The 24,387-nt window shown below is 34.6% G+C and overlaps 1 protein-coding gene across 4 annotated transcripts in view; it reads left to right on the top strand.

Annotated features, from left to right (window-relative positions):
• The window catches only part of LOC121314373 (suppression of tumorigenicity 18 protein-like), a 111,393-nt gene that overhangs the window by 75,560 nt on the left and 11,446 nt on the right, over positions 1-24,387 (top strand). For all 4 annotated transcript variants that reach the window (XM_041247556.1, XM_041247554.1, XM_041247555.1 and 1 more), the window contains 14 exons: positions 1,036-1,066; positions 1,673-1,860; positions 6,206-6,946; positions 8,574-8,708; positions 10,848-10,938; positions 11,679-11,771; positions 11,892-12,100; positions 12,978-13,186; positions 17,117-17,356; positions 19,204-19,322; positions 19,840-19,902; positions 20,224-20,292; positions 20,892-20,954; positions 22,979-23,059. In XM_041247556.1, the coding sequence (XP_041103490.1) occupies positions 1,036-1,066; positions 1,673-1,860; positions 6,206-6,946; positions 8,574-8,708; positions 10,848-10,938; positions 11,679-11,771; positions 11,892-12,100; positions 12,978-13,186; positions 17,117-17,356; positions 19,204-19,322; positions 19,840-19,902; positions 20,224-20,292; positions 20,892-20,954; positions 22,979-23,059 (2,332 nt within the window). The remainder of the gene's footprint in view (positions 1-1,035; positions 1,067-1,672; positions 1,861-6,205; positions 6,947-8,573; positions 8,709-10,847; positions 10,939-11,678; positions 11,772-11,891; positions 12,101-12,977; positions 13,187-17,116; positions 17,357-19,203; positions 19,323-19,839; positions 19,903-20,223; positions 20,293-20,891; positions 20,955-22,978; positions 23,060-24,387) is intronic.

The raw sequence follows: 24,387 nt of genomic DNA, 5'->3' as shown, positions 1-24,387 counted from the left end.
ACTATCACACCATAAAACATGCAGGTTCCTCTGTTTTGGGCAACTGTAATGCTCCTTCACTACATTCATTACCCCTGAAGTACCATTTTAATCCTTGAATTGATTATTTCCCTTATTATATTTTTCAAAGGTTGAAGTGCACAGATATTACATATGCACAATGTATTCATTAAACTGCAGTATTATCTCAAATTAAACAAAAAGCACATTTGTATTATACATTTCATTAAAATAGCCGACAAAGGTGCATCATTACCCAAGTATCCAAAGACTTGTAGGTCTCCTACTATTGACCAATAAAGTAATTTAATACATATATGAAGTATGTGGCAGATCTATTGGCTCGCCTCTATGAACAAGGCCATAAATGAGAAGCTACATCTCAATGTGCTTTCTGTTTAAATGCATTGTAATGTGATTAATCAGTTTATAACTATTAAGAAAATAAGAGCACTGCATTTCATGCACAGATAGTTTTACAAATAGCCGTGTAATATAAACTGTGAAACTGTGCCCAATAAGGAATCCTTTTTTCCACTTATATATAATTTTAATGCTACAAATAGTATTCTAGTATTTTTCCTAGATTTAGATCCTAGATTTTCCAAGCTATTTTTCTCTAGGTTTCTTTCTTTTTGTTTTTTTACTTATAAGAAATTGGAAAACACATGCATGTAGTATTTTTTTTTTTTAAAGTGAGATTTTTTTCACCAGCTGTCTCTGGTGCAAATAAATGTTTGCCCATTTGATAACTAACAACAAAACACATTCAATATTTGCCATTCTCTTTGTTTTTTTTAACATTTACAAACCCATATCAAACAATATTTATGTTCATCCACTTTCAAATCAGAGGTCAGTTTAAAGGTTTGAACTGAGCTTGTGGCTGTGTAGACGATTTGTATAATTAAAACTCACCTGTGTTCTTGGCAGGTCCGGCACTGTTGTCACTATTAAACAGGTGCGTGCATTAAAAACTATTGCAGTGGAAATGTAAACATACTAATTTTTCTCACTTTCTTTTCTTGTTGACAGTTCCTGTAGACTGTATAGCACAGGCTCTCGGGTAAGAATGAACGTATTTAATATATTCTCTATTGGGGACTAGTATAAAGAAAACAGCAGGCTTATATTGTACAAAGAAACACGACCAAATGGTAATGTAATACACATAAGTACATAGGGTTATTCAGTGCCTACTGTACATTACAAAGACTTCCCATATTGAATGTATTTGTTCATTTTCAACGGTTGTTTATAATACAGACTTTTTTTTTTACTACAATGCTCCCTCGTTGCTTCGTAATTTGATCACTCATCAGTTCGGTTTATTCGTGGTTAGGGCATGTTGACTGTAAACTTGTACTATACTTTATAGTATAAGGTCACTTATTTCTTTTAGTAGCAGTAATCAATTTCAGTTGTAACAATATGTTATCTCAATGGAAAACAGGACTATGCTGTATAGATAATAATTTAGAGGAAATGTGAATCTTGGTATATGAAGATTTAGCATATTTGTTTTTGTCTCCAGATGGCATATGGTTGGCAAACATGTTGCAAAATAGACTGAATTAGCCTCAGATCTGAAACAGTCAACAAACTGTGAATCTCCCAAATATGTAACCATAGCAACACATGTACTTTATTGCTCTTTGTCTGCTCTCCCCAGCACCTATGGCTCCATGGCAAGAAAGAGAAGTGCCCAGGAAGTACTGTGCGGAGCCCCAGTTAACAAGAGGAAGTCTCTTCTGATGAAACCACGGCACTACAGTCCCAGCAATGACTGTGAGGAGGAGAATGAGGACCTCACAGAACCAGAGGACAAAGAAGAGGCAAGGAGCACTGACTCTCCAGCAGGTAGACAGATGTCCTGTTGTTTTCGTCTGTTTTTATGAACAATTGACAGTGGATTTTGAAATGCCATCTGTTGCGTACTAGTCTGTAACTATAGTTCTTACAAACTGTGTTTGTTTTATACTAAGTGCGCTAATCTATATATTGTACTTTTTTTCCCTCTGTTTAGGCAGATTGTTGGTTGATTGGCATTACACAACAGTAAAGCTGGGCAAACACATTACTGAGAATGAACTGTTTTTTTTTCTTTGTTTACTTATTTAATTATTTTACTACTGATCACTTGTATGTTTTATACACGTCAGTATTGTAGACATTTTGTGATATTTTTAAAATGAACTGTTTTAAATCACAATAATTGTCCACTGTACCTTATAATTGAAACTTCTTTCCTCCAAACTTAATGCATCTGTGTCCACAAAACATAGAAAAAGTTACATGATAGGAATGAGAGAAGGTCATTCAACCAACTGATACATCCAGTTCCTAAAAGCTAACTGTTGCCAGAACAACATCCAGACAGCTCTTGAATAATCCCAATGAATCTGCAGCTTGACTTGGCAATTCGTTCCACACACCCACCACTTCTTGTGTGAAAAGGTGCCTGCTACCTTCAGCCTGCTCTGTCTCTACTCAGCTTCCCAATATTTTCTTAGTCTGGTCTCTGTGCTAAATACAAAATAGTAACTGGGTTTGTTGATCCATTTTAAGATTTTAAAGATACTGATGCACAATGAAAACGCAGCAGTCATTGGTTTTAATAAATAGCTCATTGGGCACATACATAATGTTATTTACATTTTAAGTAGTGAGCAGATAGGTTTGTTGATTGTTTGAGTAGTGTTTTTCCTTGGGATAAACAAAAAGCTCGAGTCATGTGATTCCATAGAAATGCCAGGTGCTCAGTGTTTATATTTGAGATGAGTTAAAATTGGCAAAATTAGTTGATTAAGAGTCTGTATAAACAGCCATTCGAAAAGACATGATTTTAATTAAAGCAAGAACACTGAAAGATCTGACCATGCCCCGCTTGAGTAATGAAGATTGCCTGATTGCTATCGGCATGATTGAAGGCAGCCTGTCTGTGAGAGAAGTTGCCTGGAGAATGAGAGGTTCTGCTAAAACAATCAGCAGACTAGTCCAGAGAAACCAGGAAACCGGCTCTGTGAGGGACAGGCTACGGCCTGGAAGGCAGAGGGTCACCACACCGGCCCAGGACCATCACATCTGACTGACCCATCTGCGTTATCATTTTCAGACTGCAGTGTCTACAGCACGAGAAATTCCAGGAAGAAGTAACCCGCGCATCAGCAGAATGACTGTAGCTCGCCGTGGGGTGTTTTATTTACCGATGAATGCCGTTTTGCCCTTCACAGACCTGACAGAAGACAAAGTGTGTGGAGACGTCTTGTTGAACATTATGCTGACTGTTACGTTGTTCAAGCCAACCAGTGGATCGTTGGACGTGTGATGATGTGGGGAGAAATATATTGACGATATATTGACGAAGTCCTTGAGGCTTGTATTGTTATTGGCTATGACTCATGAGACATATCCAAATGGTGCTGTCAAATTCCAAATCACTGGCTGTCATAGAAGTTCATATTGAACCTCAGATCTGCATAGAGTAAATTGTTTTATATCTTTAATTTTTTAAAAAAAGCTCTTGTGTGTCTTCCCTAAAGCATAAGGTATACATATTATATTTAAACCATCCTCTTTTGTTGAGATAAAATGGTAATGAACTAGACGATGAAAAACATTTTGGCAAGAAAACAGTAAAAATGCATTCCATGAAGGACGATTAATATTTTATTTAAATGCGCTGTCCTTTCCAAAGATAAAATAGCGTGAGCCTGTAATGAACTGAATTATGAACAACATTTTGGCAACAATACATGTGGTTTACATGTGCATTTTAGTCCCCTATAATCTGCACTTAATAGGTATATTTCAAACTATGTAACTAAGCAACAGAGGTAATTGTTGCTTTCGAGAGCTTTTGTTAGGCTCTCTAACACAGCCCAAATATGCATAATTAGGCATAATGTCTACAACTCATTATTGTACACATGTGGGTAGTTAAGTGGACCAAGAGAATAGCTCAATGAATTGGGCAGATTCACTGGAAATGGCACTTATTTGTTTCCTCGGTTCATATTACATTACAATTATCATAACCCTTTTTGCTCTCCTCTAACCATCACCCAGGTTATTTTGAACATTCAATTAGGTTTTTCTTGTCAAGTTTACTTCTAAAGAGAGTACTTGGGACTCGTATTAACAATATGACACAAGATCTTGCAGAAATCACTGCGTGGTCTCAGAGTGTTTGTGTATGGAAATAAAATAACAGCTAGAGTGGAAAAAAAAACATAAGAATCCGTGCCTGTGGGATGCTATAAATATCTGCATTTCATAACGGGAATACAAACCTCCCATTTGGCCATGCAGTGCTGTTGTTGATATGAGCCAAGCTTCTGCTCAGCAGCAGAGCTCTGGTAATGGCCATTCTGGATTACAAACCGATCACCTGTTCCAATATAGAAACCACAGTAGGGATCCAAGATTTTTTTTTTTAAAGGCTGTGCATCCATCTGGATGGAAAACAAGTGCTCGTTGCCTGTTCTGCTAATTGTAACTGTGCATAACTGACTAACTTTTAATCCATTTGTTGGATGGATTTGCTGCTTTTTTATTTATGCTATTCAGATTAAAATGTTTTCCACCACAGTGTAGCAGGCAGGTTATTATCAGACCCCTGCACACCTTATAAATCCAGTTTGGTCTGGATTTTTTTCCCCCCCCCTTAGAGAAGAATAAAGAATGGTTTTCAACCCCCACACACCTATTTTGTTAAACAAACCGATGATCCTCGTAAACCTCGCCTTTTTTTTTTTTTTTTTTTTTTTTTTTTTTTTTTCCCCCCCCCCCCCCCCCCCCCCTTTTTTTTTTTTTTTTTTTTTTTTTTTTTTTTTTTTTTTTTTTCCCCCCCCCCCCCCCAGTGAAGCTTTAATTAAAATTAGTATGATCTAGTTTATTTAAAAATAAAAAATAAAAATAAAAAGATATAGAAGATGGATTTTCACTGAGTGGGGCATATAAATATACAATACCGAAGATCCTCAAACCTGCATAAAGGTGTAGAACCTGAAAATGTACAGTATGGTAATCCAGTATGTACTGACTTGAGCATGATTACCAGACTAGTATTTTCCAATACACACGGAAAATTAAACAAATATAGAAGATTGGCTATTTAATAGCCATGAAATTGATATAGTTAAAGATGGACTGTGGGGTCAAAAGACCTCAGAATAATCCTTAAATATTAAAAAATTGATGTTTCTATATTCTATGTGTGCTCACTCAGTACATTCTCCAGCCACATGTTAGAAACATGATAAACCTTCATTCTGTATTAAACCTAAGAACATACTGAACAATAAACACACCAGTTACAGCCACATGGGCATACTTTTGATGTTAAACCTTTAGAAAACCATTTTAGAAATTACACAATTACAAATATTTAAGAAACATTGAGGGGTTCAACAGGTAAATGTACAACTGCGTAGCATGCAGTCTTGCATTCAAGGGAACACAGGTTAATATTCTAGCTAATAATAAATAAATCATATCTTCTTCTATTTGTCCTCAATTCTTATTACGGGTTACATTTAAATAGTAATGCTGTAGGATGATTAAGAGGATGGATCTGTGTATAATAATAACTCTTTCTGATTCTCTACCCTTAAAGAGTCTTATTAGTAAGTTAGTTTAAATGATTTGATGGATTAAAATATTTTCTTGGATCAATCTAAATGATTACATTTCTTTCAAAGTGATATTTATAAAGCTCTCTAAGGCTAAACAAATCCTTAGGGTCCAATTCATTAACTATTTGCTCCAGGGTGAATTTTGCACCTTGTGTTTCTAAGGTGAAGAAAAAAGTATTATAAAAGGTAAAATAACATTATTTGTGCTGGAAACTTTATTATTACAAAGCTATTTTTATATAACTTACGTGGAACTCTTTTTTTCTTTGAGATAATTAGCACTTTGTCTGATATTGCCCATTGACTAAAACACCTGGTGGGTGGGATATGGAGATTAAAGCGCTGATAAACCTTTTCCACATCTGAAAACCCTCCAGTTAATGTTGAATTATTTCAGAATTTTGTAAAAGCAGTGGTAACATCAGCATGTTATAGTTTCTGCTTTATAAGACCATTTAGAAACAATCTCCTCATAATAGGTGAAAGAAAAAAAAAAAAAAACATCTGTTGTTCTATATGTGCTTAGTGCCCTTTCACTTACCTACATTATTTTTATAATTTTCCTTTAGGTGGAAACTTAGGGAAACTAGCCCGAGTGAGTTTGGAGACAGACAAGCTCTCACGCAAAAACAGCTACCACAATGCAGTGGAAAAGACACTACTAAAACAAGAACCTGAGAATTCACCTGAGCATGCTGCCTTTGAAAGCACCCTGAATGACAGTGGCATCCACTCCACAGAAGCAGACAGTGAAGGTAATGTGCCACACCAAGCAAAAGAGGAAAAGAATGCTGCTTCAGAGGCAGAGCCTTATTGCTCTTTGGTGCACAGTGAAAGCCACTCTGAAATTGTGGACAGTGGGTGGGAAAATTTGTCCAAGTTTGTGAAGGTGAATGGCATAAACGGTAATCACACAACAGAATCACTGAAGAAGAAAAGTGATGCAGTGAAGAATGATGATGACATGGATTCAGGTGTTTGCCAAGACCTGGATGTGCAAATAAAAAATCTGCATGGTGAGACCCTGGGCTCTAGGAAAGACTCAAGTGAAAGTGAAGACAAGGCTGATGTTCTTGATGAAGATGATGGCTGGTCAGCAGGGGTTTCAGAGCACACCCTTGATTTCGACAGGGCTAAAGGGAATCTGAGTCTCCTGGAACAGGCCATAGCCCTTCAGTCTGAGCAGCGGCAGGTCCTTCACAATGCTTACAAGGAAATGGACCGGTTCTTATTGGAACAAATGAGTGGGGAACGGAGACACAGCAGACTCGTAGACATTGATGGCAAACACAACTATAACAACTGCAAAGGTAAATTATTTATTAGTAAGCAGTGATTTTAGTTGTAAGTATTTAGTATTAATGAATCAATGGAAGAATCAGAACTTGTGAACAATATCCCAGGTGATACAGTTGCATTTGCTTATGGCTATAAAAGTAATGAGTAAGAATTACAACATAATATGTTGTAAAATGTGTGTTACTGTAGATCAACGTGGCATACAACAATTTAAGTCAAACTAATACAAATATCACGTCTGTACTAATTAATAAGTCAAATCATTCAAGTGAATAAGACACAGTATTAAATAACTGTATACGTTGTAACTGAGATGTAACTGCACAACAAAGAGATCACAAAAATCAGCTATTTTGAAGATAGATTTTGAATTAATGTCAGAATGTTTACCATGCCAGAAAAGCCATTGTAAAAGTAAAATACATTGTGAATTAATGAGGACATCATCAGTCTGTTTCACAGTTCCCTGTGAAGTGGTTATTTCTATGTGTAACTCTCTTAATGTTCAGTTAAGTAATTTATAAAATGTACAGCATTAACTGTCGTAGGTGGTCACAGTTTAGGGACTTCATTGTTTTTTGCCTGATAGTGAGAATGCTAATGGAAGTGAAATGGCATTATGGGGAAAATGAAAGACATGGCCATATCTCCTAGCAGATTTAGTGATACAAAGGGTCACATGATAACTAAGCAGAACTGTATTTGATTCATTATTAGTATGTTATTGTAATTTCCATATCAACCATGGAATCATAAGTCCATCCTTACTTTCAGTTCACTCTCAGTAGCCATATGTTACACTGTAAATAAAAGCTTTTTATAAACATTTACTTAACACTGCCTTGCAAGTAAAAAATCCTCTTAGTAAAAAAAAAAAAAAAAAAACACATTAGTTTAAAATAAAAATCTAAATAATAATAATAGTAATAATAATAATAGCGCACCTTATTCCTGACCTGAACGCGCATTGTTCAAGCACAAATTGTCAGTTTGATGGAATACTATTCAAACACAAACAAAATTAAACATATTGCAGCAAACTAAAAGTAATATATTAACTGTAGATGATCTTGGATAGTTCTAATGATGGTGTGCAGGATAGTTTCAATTGAAAACAATCAGGTGCCTCCATATTATTTTCAATTCTGGTTATTATAATACATGATAAAAAGGTTCTGATTTTTGCAAAAACCTTGTCTTGTCAGATTTTGTCGAGAAGTACTAAAAACAAACATAGCTTTTTAAAATAGACAAATGTTTGGGACAATAAGTCTGGTAATATCATCTTATGAAATGTGTTTTATTTTAAAACATAATATGCACCTATTTATTTTCACAGGAAGTGTATTCATATAATAATAGATACATTTCTTGAGTTTCATGCATTTATAGAATGAAGACAAATATAAGAAAACATTTCAAATAATGCACCTTTAAAAGGCAGATAAAAATAGACTTGACAAGGGGCAGGTATCCAAGCTGGGAACAGATAATTGCTGCACATTTATAATACTGGGGTGAGAAACAAGCACATATGTTAAAGACTGCAACACAAATTACAACATAACATTTAAAGTCTAGTTATTTAAAGAAAATAGTTCATTTATATTTGTGTTGGTTTATGCTGTATCTTTCCAGAATCTCCACGATCAGATAAGAAAGAAACAAAGTGCCCTACACCAGGTTGTGATGGCACTGGTCATGTGACAGGACTCTACCCACATCACAGAAGTCTTTCTGGGTGCCCTCATAAGGTCCGAGTGCCACCAGAGAGTAAGTACGGACAAAAAGGTGTGGTTTAATCAGTATGAGATTCAACAAGTCAAGAATTTCAAGAGGTCTTATTTATGGAAGCACCTTTTCAGAAATAGTGTAGCACTGAAATGCCTGTTTTTTTGTTTTTTGTTTTTGTTTGTTTTTAATAAGGTGTGCTGTGGATTTGTTTGAACTATCATAATATAATGCAAAGAGTGAGTTCACTTTAGGTAGGCAACTCAATTGACCTTGTCAATCATTAAACAAAATTCAACTTCTAACAAGTCAAGCAAAGAACATAAGGAGTCAATGCAATACTTCTGAGTCTAACTTTCCACTCTGCTGCGTACCTATTGTACGTATCTGTCACAAAGACGGCCGGAGTGGGTGGCGTCAGACCAGAGCCAGGAAATAAAACAACAAGAGGTGGAGCTGAGCGAATGCTTTCGCTCAGCATTTAATAAATAAACAAACAGACAGAAAATAAACGGTTGTAACAATACAAAAACAGGACACAGCACATTCGCCAAAATAAAAAGACAAACAAAATGGACCAAACAAAACACAGTGAGCTTCTTTTACTTTACGTTATTATTATTATTATACTTATTATTTCCTCCGTCTCCAATCCCGTTCTCCACTCACCGAACACACAACCCCGGGTGAGTGAAAACATGCTGCTTTTATGCAGCTGTACCAAGACTCGATTGCTAATCAATCATTCAATTGGAGTCTCGGTACAACTGCACGTGAATTTTACTTGCACGTGAAGTGCTGTGCAATCCTCTTGCCCAAATTCAAATATACATTTTAAACACTCGTGTTACACAGACCCGTTTATATCCTGTGTACCAATGACTATGCACCAACATTTAACACACCACACACAACATATAACAGAAAATACACACAGGGGCGGGCACTTCGTCACACTATCGTACAGCAATACTGATTAATGTCACTTAGCCCTGTACAGATATCCTAAAGCAGCAAGAGGTGGCCCATGGGAACAAAAATAGTTTAATCTTGAATGTTATAATATATGTTGTACTGACTGGGATGTATTTATAAAAGTACAATGTTACTCTTTTTTTTTTAAATACAGTTCAGTTATGGTGCCACTATCCTTATAATACCAAATACAAAGAACTAAATTAATTATGTGGCATTATCTTAAAATAATGCTACATAAAATGGCAAAAATTTCCAGTTATCCATTTATATATATTTTTTTAATGTATTTATTTATTTTTGTTATTTGGTAGTATTCTAAAGCTTCTATATGCCATAACTTTCACTCAAGGCTAAGTAATATAAAAATACAGAAACTATTTGAAATGTGTTGCGCTATATAATTACTGTTTGGAGTTTATGTGCTGTCAGGACCAGAGAATGGCAATTCTCTACAAACAGAAAACAGCACATGACTATTTTAAACAGCGGCTTAGCCATGTTTTTTTTTCTCCTGAAATAAATACTAAATTTGCATTGAGCACAGGTGCTTCTGATCTTATATACAAATCCACTGCAGATGGAGTTGACAGTCTACAGTGGCACTAATTGTATGCAGAAAGGAAGTCTGTTTCAGTTTCAATAATAGTTAAAGCTCATCCAAACATGTTTTGATCCTGTTCACTTTTATAGTGTAAGAATTTCAAGCGGTCCAAATTTCTATGAGCTGACACTGGAAGGTAGTATTTTTCATTTATTCACAGCAGGGTTGACAAAAGCAGGCCTGAGCCAGAGTTCAAATTCAAACATAACCTTCTGACCTACAGGACAGAACTTGAGTTTGCAAATCTAACAGTTGTACACATTTACAACATGCTGAGATTATGTGACTTAAAGTGATTTTTTATTTTTTTTTATATCATCTCCAATTTCCATTATATGTGTAACGTCTTACATGTTTTTTTTTTTTTTTTTTTTTTATTATTATTTCAGTATGTGTGTTCTGTAAGATTCTGTGTTGTTGTTTCCTCAAAACTTCATTCAGTAAAGCTTCTTCAAGGCTGATTGAGAGGAAGTGAGGTGAGGGAAAATATATTAGCGTTGCGCTGTGCTCTAAAGCTTTGGCAACGCCAGTATGCTTCCCTACCTCACTTTTTCAAAAACACCCTAAGTCATTTCTGTCTCTCCTACTCTCCCGTTCCCCAGTCCTTGCCATGCATGAGAATGTACTAAAGTGTCCAACGCCAGGATGCACAGGGAGGGGGCATGTCAACAGTAACCGTAGCACACACAGGAGGTAAGTCACACTTTTTTTTATTAAAAGAATACACATCTGTATTTTATTTTTGCATTTCCTTTCATTTTTTCAAGAACTTTGACACTTCAAATATTTTTTTTTTTTTTAAAAACTCAAATAAATCAGATCATTGATGTTAATGTTATTGGATATAACGATGAACACAAACGTTAGGTTTTACTACATTTTTGCCATGCAATGTTTTTATTTTCATGATTTTTCCAGCATGTTGGAACCCTAGAGCTAGCTCCAAATACTGTATTTCTATTGACCGTTCTGGGTGACATCAAAATCAGAAGGGGTACTGGCACTATCATTGATCTCTTTACAACAAATCTGTTACAGGATTAGAATATTGCATTTATAGTTTAGGTTTATATGGTCACTAGGAAAATGTTTTGCATACATATGTTTAAAATAAAAAAAAAAAACAACTAGATGACCAGACAAGTTATTTTTAACAAGGGCATCCAGTAATACTTTCAAAGATTGTAAAATATGTACAATGTAGATTAAAGATCCTGGTTTTGAATAATTTCTGTGTAGATGAATTTGCAATTGCCTCTTTAATATTCAAATCATATTATAAGGAGCCCCAGTTAAACCAGAGTAAGGTTTATGTAATGATCCCACAGCATAACTGCATCATTGTATGATATGTTCAGTAAACTGTAAACTGGTACCAATTGGTGTTTGTTTGTTTGTTTGTTTGTTTGTTTGTTTGTTTGTTTGTTTGTTAGTCTTTCTGGTTGTCCTATTGCTGCTGCTGGAAAAAATCCAAAATCCCAGGAAGATAGTCCAAAAAGTGGACAAAATTCTGACTGGGTCTCCAGGTACGGACCAATAAACCTTTTTTTTTAATACAAAATACTTATCAACAAAAACAGAACATGTTTTATACTATGGCTTATCTAACAGCCAGGAAGTTAGTTAACAGCTTTGTTTTTCTGCAGACTTCCAGGCTTGCCAAGACAGTTCGAGGTTCCTCAATACAGCTACAGTTTTGCACAGCCTGTCACTGCTCTCCAAGCAAACCTGGCAAAGAATTTGGACAAATACAGCAAGGTCCGCTTTGATTATGCTAGCTTCGATGCACAGGTCTTTGGTAAACGCACTGTTGCCCCTGTTGCACTGGACAAGGATGCTGCACACTTTTCTGAATGTAAGTTTGGAAGCATATACCATATATAGGAGTAGTTCTATGACCAAGTCCAAATTTGAATTTGAATTCTGGTTCATTATGACTTTGAATGTTTGGGAAGCACCAACATTTCAATAAAAAAATTAATAAATAAAAAAATGTCTTGAATTTGTTAAACACTAGTGCTTAAAACAAAAGAGAAACCTAAACTGAGAGTTCCAACACCAGAGAAGACTGTACAAGTCAGTTTCTCTTCCATACTTCCACACCAATGTATTACTTCCACACCACCTAGTGGACATTTTACTCATTGCACAATCGAGTTCTTTTATAAAAGTCCCATGCTTTACAACCCAGTTCTAATCAGAGCTCATTAACAAATTTGAAACATCTTATTAGAGTCTCATTCGATCTCTTTCAGAGTTAAGTACTGTATATGTGATGTAATCCTTTTATAAACCTTAATAAACTTTGTTGTGCTCTAAATATATTTTAAAAAACTCCCTGTCCAGGGGCATGACTGATAAAATAAAAACATGGGCTGTAAATAATTTTTGAAATAATGCAACTGGTTTCTGATTGCTTTTGACACTAGGCTATATCTTGAGAACCATAGCACAAATTCAACATACAATTTCTTAGACATTTATTACACAAAGTTTTTGAACATTTGGTCATGGTGACCTACACTGAACTGATCAACACCTGATGGCTGAACCTGGGGAACCATTTGCACCCTTTCGATGAAAGTATTCATAGCCCTTTTGTTATGAAATGCTTTTCTGGTCATATGTCATGATGACCAACTTCTGGCAGAGACTGACACGTTTAATAATGATGCCCTTATAACTCATGTGAGTTTATGTATCTTACTGACTTACCTTGTTTTTCTGTTCAGCATCCCCACAGTTTTCAAGCTCACAGACATCCAGTAACAGACTGCCAGCTCCCCGGGCGAAGAGCCCCTGCCATCCCAGCACCTACAGCTACAGCCATACTGGAGACGCCCATGCTGCTGCTGCGGCCGCTGCCATTCTCAACCTGTCCCCCCAATACAGAGGGATGCCTGACAGTAACTCTACCAAGCCGCAGGCTCCCTCCAGAAAGGTAATATAATTGTGTCACTAATGTCTAATAGGTGCTTAAAAAACTAAAATGCTTCTGGTAAAGAGATAAGTTGCTTCCAGGAAAGGAAATGAAACCAGGACTGTCAAAGAAAATTTGTGATCAAAATTTAAATTCCAAATAGATCATTGATCCAATTTATTAACAGTAATCCAATTACATTATAGTAAATTTCCTCCCTGAAAGATCAGTAATACAAAACCTGGTTATGGCTTGCATTCCTTTTTTATTAACCTGCTTCATGAACATCAATAACAGCTCTGCAATGATGTGGGAAGCCCCTGTTAAGATTCTGGATGGTTTCTTGAAAAATTAATGCACTGCCATTCTGTATTTTATAGTCAAGGAATCCCAGTCTCAGAAACAGCCATTTGAGCTGCAACTTGCCGTTGTGACATGCGTGCCAGAAGCATACATGTGGCATGTGCTACAAGAATGTTTGGTAAAAAACGAAAAATGACATTAAAACAATTAAAATAAATGCTAAGAATACAGAGTGACTTGCTTCTAACAGCTGCTAAAGGGACTGTTTAAATCCAATTAATTTTTATATATATATATATATATTATATATATATATATATATATATATATATATATATATATCTTTGTGATCACAATGTTAAAGGTTGGAGATTTGATGTACTACTGAGACTCAAATTGTGATACTATGTACCGAACTTGATGTACACACCATATATATATATATATATATATATATATATATATATATATATATATATATATATATATATAAAATGCACTGTTAGATAAATACATAAAAGTGAGGGGGCATTTACAGTTAAGATTTTTTTTATTTATAATCTAACTTTGCATATCGTAAATGCCAAAAGAATGTAAATAAAGGCTCTCTGAAAGTCTGTCTGTTACGATGCAGATGGCAGAAGATATTCTGGTTAGTAAGTTATTATCCTGGATAAGCTGTGTCAGATCAGTCTTTACTCCCATCTCCATCAGATGTCCTATACAACTATATCAATGGATTAAACCAAGAAGAATACCTTCAGCAGAAGAATTAATAAACTGAGCTATTTTATTCACACAAATTGAAAATCTCTTACTTCCTATCAAATATGCTTCAGTTTAGAAGTTTAACCCTGTATTTTCACCACAATCATTGGTCTAGCTTCAAATACCAAATTCCATGCAGAGATCATTTATGCTCTGAGACCTGGATACATTTTGGCCTTGACTTAGTCTTTTGTTCCACGTTAATTTTGTCATAAAAATTGAACAAAATCAACAAAGAAAATGAAAATTGGCCAGCCATGTTCTTTATGTGCAGTTAATTAGACATCATCTATTGTCAAAGAAAAAATATATGCGGCTTGCTTTATTCAGAAGGTCACAGGTAAGATGGCCACGGTTATTGTTTACTACTGTATTTACTGTATTGTATTGCTGCGATACTTCTTATGGTATTTTTTTTTTTTTAAAACCATAGAATACGATACCAATGTAACCATTTGATAATCCTGATAATGGGAAATGATCTAATCACTACCATCAACAGCACCCTGTTTAATTTAAGATCTCTGGAGATTTAAATTGAAACAGAGTTAAACGTCAATTAATTATTATGTGGTTTTATTACTAGGATTTTAGGCAGCAGTTCTCAATCACATTAGAGTCTGATATTACAAATAAGGGAAGGGGGGTTAACCTGGAAAGCTTTTTTTTTTCACTTTGGAAAGTGACTGTGTGCCCAGGGCAACATTTCCACTGACATAGTTTACACAGGATAAAATAACTGGACTTGAACCTACATATATCTTGGTTTAAAAATAAATTAAAAAGGCAAACCAGTTTAAGACAGTTGAAGATTGTATGCCTATTTGTGCCTGTAAAAACAATTGTCATTCATTCACTTGTACATCAGGAAATATTAAACCACAGGTTAATATGTTTCTAACTAAATACATAAGCTTGTTTAAAATGCTTTAAAACTAATTGAGTTAGTCCACCTGGTAACTTTAATATAGTAAATGATCTGAAACCAGTTGAGCGTTATCAAAATAAACATGCTTTATATTCAAATTAAAAAAAATTAATAAAAATTGACTGCCATTTGTAATGCTAAAAATGATATAAACTAATTTAAATATTGTATCACAGACAGCGAAATCTCAGTAATCGTAGCATTGAAATGGTTCAATAATCAAAAACTGTAATTTTGATGTTGTGGCAACCCTACTCACAGGTTCTTATACCTCAAAAAGGTCATATTTAAAAGAGTGCTTCTTGTGAAAAGTGTGAGTGACCTTGTGTAGTGTGAAAATAGATAGTGACAGAAAGTGTGTTCGCATTATCCACATCCACTGCCTTGAATCAAAATGTTTGATGTGTTGAAGTGATTTTATGGTAAAATATGCATAAGCTTGTTCCAGTGAGGTCATTCATAGGAAAGTGAAACTTAGAAAGATCTGTTGATTGGGTATATTAATTTCCTGTCTCAAATAGAGATAACCACTTCAGGAGTCTTGTTGCACTCATTTGCATTTAAATGGAGATATATTAAAGATCATGAGGCGCAAGTCTCATAAAATATTTAAGCTCAGTGTGTGAGTACACTTTGACTTTTCAAGCACGAGTTTATATATATATATATATATATATATATATATATATATATATATCGATATATATATATATATATATATATAATATAGGCTCTTATTCGAAAAAGGTTTTTAAGCACATTTACAAAAAAAAAAAAAAAAAAAAAAAAAGGAAATTATTGTTATTTAGTGCAGTGACCTTTTATTTACCTTACTGTAAAATGAAGATTGAATGCATATTACATTTGATCAGTTTTTTAATGCCAGGTAGGATTTTTTTTTTAATGCTTTAAAAAAAAAAAAAAAAAAAAAAAAAAATCAGAAAGACCAACAAAAGAATAAATCTTGTATTTTACTTGGTGCTCAAATTGAGTTTAAATATACATCACTTATGTATACAGGGCAGCGAAAAGCATTATTATTCAAGAGTGATATAATCTCGAGTAATATATTGTCATTTGGTGTCCATGGAAATGTGCAGTACAAAGACATAGATTTATTTTCATTTTTAGAGGTTGCAGGGATATGATTTTGACGACTACATTGTTATTCAGAATTAAAAAAACATATAAATTAACTTCCACAGTACTGTTACTAGTTATTCATTTACACAAACCTGTGTGCAAACAAATTTGAGTTCCCCTTTTGTTTATGTTGAAGTTAAGCAAGTGAACCAAACACGATTTATTTGCAGAGCATCCAAGACCGCCTCTTGAGGCTCCTTATCCTGCAGAGACTACTGACCAACTAATTATTCAAAATGAAATAAAAACACTGTTAAGAATGGAGCACACTGGTTTTTGAGTATCTAAATGCTATGTAAGATTTTATTTGGATTTCATGAGCTGTTTATTAACATAAGATGAAACATATGACCTGAAACTGACACTGGCAACAGCCATTTTAGTAATGTCTGCCATACAAACAAATAACACAGCTGTTGCTATTAAACAAAATGCCAGCAATCTGTGCTGCTGATGGTTGTAATGAATTCTATTAAAAGGGCAGCTATAAGTTCATATCAAGCACGCATTCTAATACAAGCATTCTCAGTGCTACTCTTTTATTTATGCTTTTTAATAATTACTTGTAAAGGCATGTGTAAGCATACTGGCAATCTCACACACACACACCATGCTTTAAAGGCTCTTGATTTGTTTTTTTTCAGACAGAAGTGCAAGTACTCTTTTTTTTTTCCTCAAAGATTTGTCATCAAATGTGAATTTTATCCAAATACCGTAGGGATTTTCGCACATTTATGTTAAAAAAAAAAAAAAATCTGGATTTTTCCCAATTTTCTTGATTTTTATCAGCCCTGATTATGCTGTTTTAGGATGTATTCATCGAGGTGGATGAAAATGGCACTCTGGACCTGAGCATGAAAAGGAACCGTGTACATGAGAAGGTCCCTCCAGTTCTACCTTTGGAAACTGTACCATCTACACCAAAGTCTTCTCCTTCAAAAACTGGCATCATCCTGGTAACACCTGCCTTCTATCAGGCTCTTTGTGAACGGGAAGGATGGGACACTCCCGTTAACTACAGCAAAGCCCACAAATTAATAGACAAAGAGGTAATGACTGAAGTTGAGTAATCTTTAAAAACAAAATCCGAATAGTGTAATTCAATAAGCAAATCTAGATCAAACAAGAGCAATTGAGTAATCATGCCTGGTCTTGGTAGTGCAATATAAAACAATTTAAAAAACTATATATATATATATATATATATATATATATATATATATATATATATATATATATAGAGAGAGAGAGAGAGAGAGAGAGAGAGAGAGAGAGAGAGAGAGAGAGAGAGAGAGAGAGAGAGAGAGAGAGTTGTTAGTTGTTAAGTTATATTGCTTAAGACATCAATGTGCTAAAAATATAAACAAATAAATGTGAGTAATATTTACCACAAAACTTAATTTCGCTAATCACACATTTATGGAATCTGATGCATTTATTATCTTAGAGGTATTTAAGTGATCTGATCCTTTACATTTTTCTGCAGTTTAAACACAGCATGTAGTATTTCTTCTAATTCATCAAAGCGACTGGTACTATTTTATAAAGATCAACTTTTTTAGGTAAATACAAGTTTTGTGTTATATACCATATAGCATAAATACTGGATGGATTAAAAACATGATTTAAACAGATGCAAAGTTTCTTTTTTTTTTTCTAGTTGAGGTTTCTTTTACGCAGCATCAAATCAAACAGTTACTGAAATTTAAGGTGCCAAATATTAAGAGGGATGTTTTACCTTTTGAGAAGGAACCAAGTAACAGTTTCCTCGAATCAGGCCATCTTTTACTGAAAAATGAAGGGTCTGGAACCACATAAACACATGTGTTAGGGGGTTGGAGACAATAGAAGGGTAGAAGACATTTATTTTCTGATGAATTAGTTGACGCATCACTACCAGGTATACTCAGATGCAGCCTAGATCGTTGTTATGGATAGGCTATAGGCAAGATTGAGTTTACATTTTTAGATTAACAATAGGACTCAAAAAGTGTGTGTGTGGTGTGATTTTTCTTATGTGAAATCTTACGATTTTAACACAAATGTATATGTTTGCAAAGAATTGACCATGTAGACCTACCACAGGTTAAACAGATAAATACAATAAATAATGTGTGTAAATATTTGTTTTTATATAAGGCCTACAAACTGTAAAATATGTTATGCACAGTCACTCAACAACGGAATGTTTGTAAAGCGCATTACAGAATCTGTAGCTTCCATTAGTGTATAGGAAAACCTGTTTTCCCCAGTATTGATTGGGACCAGAACATTTTGCTGGATAATACAGTGTGCTAATTTACAGAGGTATTTATGCAATCTACTTGATTATAAACTGAGAAAAGAAAAAAACACATGACTTGGTTCTGACTTTATAGTCACATTTCCATTAATCTTATGCAGACAAGACTTACAAATTATGCCATATTCCAAAATAGACAGGTTCTGTATTGTAAAGGGTGCCACACCATTGATTTTCCATTTTGTATTTTCTTTTTCTGTTGTGTCACTATTTTTTTTTTAACACGAATCTTCAAGCACTCTGTACAAGAGCAACTTCAAAGCTGTTTTTAAAAAGGACCCTTACCAAATAGAGGTCTACAACACTTGCATGAATATGTTTTTATACCACATTAAATAACACTGCGTTAGAAGCCGCAAAGTCCCCTCTGTGCAGAACCTTGAATTTTTGTTTTAAACCAAGCCTTTAGGCAGCATTGTGAATGTTTGTTTATACCTAGATATATTTCATTTTAGTTAAGGTGCCGCACAGAAGTGAGATTTAATCTACCCACTAATAAGATTCCAAGCAATAGGTGTCACCAGGCCATTGAATTGTTACAAAGTGGCAGACTCTTTTTCAATAGTTTCAAATAAAATGAGATCTGCTTTCTAGAAAGAAGAGCTGGATAGTGTAGCTGACAATCTGGAGGAAAGAAAATATCCAGGTGATGTAACTATTCCGAGCCCAATGTCCAAACCTCTTTCCAGGGACAATAAAAAGGAGCTGATGAGGTATGTCACGAACTAGTTTATATGTAAATAAAACACAATAGGGTCACTTTCCAAAGCTTTCATGTAAGTATTGCTTGCACCATTAATTAATCAAGTTACAAAATTAAAGATCAACCTAACTCACTTCAATATAGTTACCTATTTTTATTAACAATGCATTTTTTTCTGTTTATCATTTGTTTAAAAAAGTTTTGAAATGTGACTCTGTAAGGTACAACTCCTTATGAGAAACAGACAAGAAAGTTTTTTTTTCTGATACCAAGCCTTATTGAACGAAAATAGGAAGAAACAAAATCAATACAACGTGAATTAAAGTTTTGTGAATAGGACTCATTTTTTCAGTTACTGATGTTACCAATATTTCTGCTGGTGCATTTGTAGAAGCAGTATTTCCATGTGTGAACATGCATGTTTTTCAAGTTACATATTGTAAGGCCAAAATAAAGCATTGTTTGCATTTTACTTTTTTTTTTTCATTCAGCCGAAAAACATGAAGATATTTTTTGCTCTTTTCCAGCTGTCCAACTCCAGGATGTGATGGAAGTGGACATGTGACTGGAAATTATGCTTCTCATCGCAGGTATCTAAACAAAAATACATTAAATTTTGTACTCATTTATAAAGCATTTAAACATTTATGATGCATATGATGTTAAAGGCTTATGCCTCCTGATGAAAGGAAAGGTTGGTTCACATATAACGAAATTGTTGATTTCGGACGCTGAGAATTCCTAAATCAAATTGAAAAATAAAAATGTGTGAAGGAGGATTTTATTTACTGAAACTGTAACAAAGCTTTAAACGCCACAATACATAAGAATACCTGTGCTACTTAATAACTTTAAAATGCCTTACATGCTGATACATTTTAAATTTGTTTTGTTTTTTGGGGTTTTTGCAGTGTTTCTGGCTGTCCATTGGCTGACAAGACTCTAAAATCTATCATGGCCGCCAATTCTCAGGAACTCAAGTATGAATTGTGATTAAAACTTTTTGAAAATACAATACATAGATGTATTCCGGGAGGAACAGTTGGTTGTTCAGTACTCTATAATAAATATTATTGTTTAACAGAGCAACAGGGTTAATTGCTGAATGTTTCCTCGCCCAACCATTAAAAAAAGAAAAATAAACAACAGAGACAATGCCAATAGATTTGCTGACTCTCTTAGTGGTTGTTTATTAAATACTAGAAACTCAAACCGTGTGATCCTGTCAATTTGGGGTTCATTGTTAGCTCCCAGAATGCATAGCCGCAATTGGCTTCAGATTGGCTTCTGCAAAAGAAGAATGACTTTTAACAATGACTGGGCATTTGGATGAGAGCCCCAAACCATACACAACATTCAACTTTTGGAATTTGGCAGTTAACCCCAATCTGATGGAGTCACTTTGATTATGATTGGATCACTTTTCAACTTGGGATCTCAACAACACTATAATGAGAATCACAAAAGGTGAACAGACTCCTGATGAAAAAAAAAATCAGAATGGTACAATTTGCTGTTAAAATCAGGTTACTGAACGTACTGCATTGTGAATCTGTATATTTGTATCCCAATTTATTAGGTGTCCAACACCTGGTTGTGATGGTTCAGGTCATGTGACTGGAAACTATGGTTCACACAGAAGGTAGGTTATTTGTGAATATAGTTGGTTAATAAAACACAACTGCATTGTTCTTTAGTTTCTGTAGATCAGTGGCATTCAATGACATTCACTGGAGGGCCAGATAAGGTAATGTCCAAATCTTGGGGGGGGGGGGGGGCACAGTGTGCTCATGATATGCGTATCGGGGGTCAGGGGTCTGGGTGTGACCACTTAAAATGATACAATTTCTGAATGCCATTTAATAATAATAATACAAAGCATATATATATATATATATATATATATATATATATATATATATATATATATATATATATATTTAAGTGATAGAGCCCGTCAATGCGGGCTCTACCGTGTGGTAGATAACCGCGACTGTAGTTATGCGCCCCGATCCGAAGGCGAGGGTGCTAACGAAAGTCAAGGTCATCTGTCCATGGTATAGCCCGCATCGAGAGGGCTGTATCTCTATTAGAAAACTATTTCTTTATTTTCTCTATAAAAAAACTTTAAAACCTATATTTACCTTGAACTTCTGATATTTCAGCATGTAACATTCCGCTGAGGAAAATAGTCCCTAGCATAATTAGAATAGAGAAACGACATACAAGTAGAGAAATTATTATTATTATTATTATTATTATTATTATTATTATTATTATTATTATTATTATTATTATTATTATTATTATTATTATTATTGCTAACATATTGATTTATTGGGGTCTTACTCTTTCTTATTATAATGTATCTGGACATGTACAATCGTTGAATAGTCTGTGTAGTGTTGCATCGGATTCGAAAGTTGTTGCTGGAGGCGGGGCGTCATTCAAGCAGGCAGGGAGTGGATTGGCTGTTGCGGAAAGAGAACTGAAACAGCAAGATATTTCAGTTTTTTATTTTTCTTAAAAATATTTCCCAACATAAAACCAATGTCATCTTTGAGTTTAAGTGTTTAAAATAAAATATCAAACAGAACGAAATTTCAATGCACCATTTGTAATTTGGTAATATGAGAGAATTGGTCAGGGGTCTGAATACTTTTGCAAGACACTGTATATATACTGTAATGATATTACAACTACATGCTATTAATCTTAATTTTATTAAAACTGAAATTAATATGAACATCTGCTTTCCTTTCATTTTGTCAAAAATTTTGACACTTGCTTGTTTTTTAAAAATGACTGCACAGCGACCATGCAAGTTAAGTAATGAAGGTATGTCAATCAGTGGTGGCAAGCATTTAAACAGCAACCTTAAGGAAAGATAGAACTTGCAGGAGAGGGGTAATTATTGGAAGAAGTTATATATAATAATAATAATAATAATAATAATAATAATAATAATCACTGTTAAGTTATGGAGTGTACTGAGGCGAATGGGAATGTGCATACTGAGTTTGTGACTAAACTCAAGTTTATCAATTTAAGGGCAGCTTACATACAGAGGAAGGAGAAGGGTTATTACCAGATAAAGTGCAGTGAACATTTGTTCCTGTATTATTGCATATTACCAATAAATATTGGACACAAATGCCCTGTAGATAGCAGCAAACGTGTGTATCTGCAACTAGCATTTGTAATGAAGGACAGCTGACACCCCGACAGGCCAGACGGAAGACTCTCACAGGCCGAATTTGGCCAATTGAAGATTGCTATAAATTTTTAAGGGTAGTTGAGGTACTCAAACTGAGCATGATAATTAAACATATCTGTGCCTGTTGATGTCAGTGGTAACTGCACCCTCATTAGCCCTTATGTATTAGACACAGAAAAAACAAAGAAGGATATTATAGTTGTTTTAAAAACAGCTGTCCTGTTGTTTCTCTTTCAAAGTTACACAGCGGATACCTCCTAGGTAAAAGTCTGTCGGTCGTGCTTTGTACATGACAAAATGTAAAACTTTTGAGTTCTGAGGTGATCGGCTGTCACAGTACTAAAACTAGGTCACAGGTGATTTGCAACTGCAGTTTAGGTCAGCATTATTAATCTATTGTTGAACCAATTTTTCCAGACAATAGCTTATCTCTTTTAAATCACTTGCAGCTTATCTGGCTGTCCAAGGGCCAAGAAAGGAGGGCTGAAACTAACGCCCAGCAAGGAAGACAAGGAAGACAAAGACCTTAAGTAAGTTGGTTGGTATGTTCCCAAAAATAAGTGATAACATTTAAAAAATAATCTTTCTGTGTTTGCTACAGGAATATGAAATTATAGGGCATACAACCGTTTTACTAATGAACCTTGGAAAAGAAAATTAAAATATACTTGATTTTGTAAATCCCCATATCAAAATGAACAAAGCAAAATAGCTTAAACGAAAACTGGAAAATGTGCAGGTGCCCCTGTGTGCATTGTGATTCAGAACAAATATAAAAGCTGTGATGGTGTTTTTCTTTTAAAATTATGAATGCAGAGAAAATTCTTAGCTGGTTGATTGGAATGCTTCTACACATTAGGGGAGTAGAATGGAAGCCAGAAATATGGCTATTCACTACTTTGTTTTGTTTATGTCTGTTGTCTTATAAGGTCTAGGAATACATAAGTACCTATGATACACCACAAGGCTTTGTCCTGCATTGTATATTTATCTAAAACAAAAACAAACAAAAAAACATTGACAATGTACAAAACCTGGCAAGTTAGAAAAATAGTCCAGCCATTCCCCAGGAATTCTGTACAGCCAGGCAACAGAACGTTATAGCCGGGAGCACTTGTAAGGACAGCTAGGAAGTAGACATTGACAGACTGTGTTCAGAGTGTGTTAACAATAAGAACGGAGATTTTCTTTTTTTTCAGGTGAATTTCCATGGGTAGAATTTAAGGGTGGCTCCTTTTTACTTCTGATACTTGAGTACTTATAATATGTTACTTTTGTACTTTCACTCAGTTAGTTTTCTAGAAGGATACTTTGACTTCTACTTAATTACATTTTTTTTCCAAGTAACAGTACTTTTACTAAGGTAACACCTTTGAATACTTTTTCCACACCCGGCAGTAAGACCTGGCTTTGTGGTGATGTAAGGCCAGACGCAGGAAGAAAAACACTGACAGGTACTGCAGGGCAAAAGACGCAGCGTGCACCGTTTTTATTTAAAGAAAAATACATAAAATATTTAAACACAAAACAACTGCTCACAGAGCGAAAACAAATATATAAACAAAAACAAAATCACGAACACCAAAACAAATGCCTTGGGCAAGCTGGGCAATCGTCTTCACTGATCCAATATGTATTTTAGTTTTGTTCTGTTCTCCTCTCTCGCTCCCGTTCGCTCCTCTGAACACCCACCCAGAGCAGGGAGAGCTGCAGGCTTTTATGTTAGTGACCGCGTGATTAAATAGCTATCAATTATCTGAAAATCCCTTGGTCATATATATAAATAAATACTAATCATTATAATTATAATAATAAAAATAATAATAGACAGACATAAAAGACAGAAGAAAGGAGATAT

The sequence above is a fragment of the Polyodon spathula genome, chromosome 4 (assembly GCF_017654505.1).
Source record: "Polyodon spathula isolate WHYD16114869_AA chromosome 4, ASM1765450v1, whole genome shotgun sequence".
Classification (NCBI taxonomy): Eukaryota; Metazoa; Chordata; class Actinopteri; order Acipenseriformes; family Polyodontidae; genus Polyodon; species Polyodon spathula.
The sequence above is the reverse complement of the archived record's forward strand: the minus strand, read 5'-3'. Positions and strand labels throughout refer to the sequence as shown.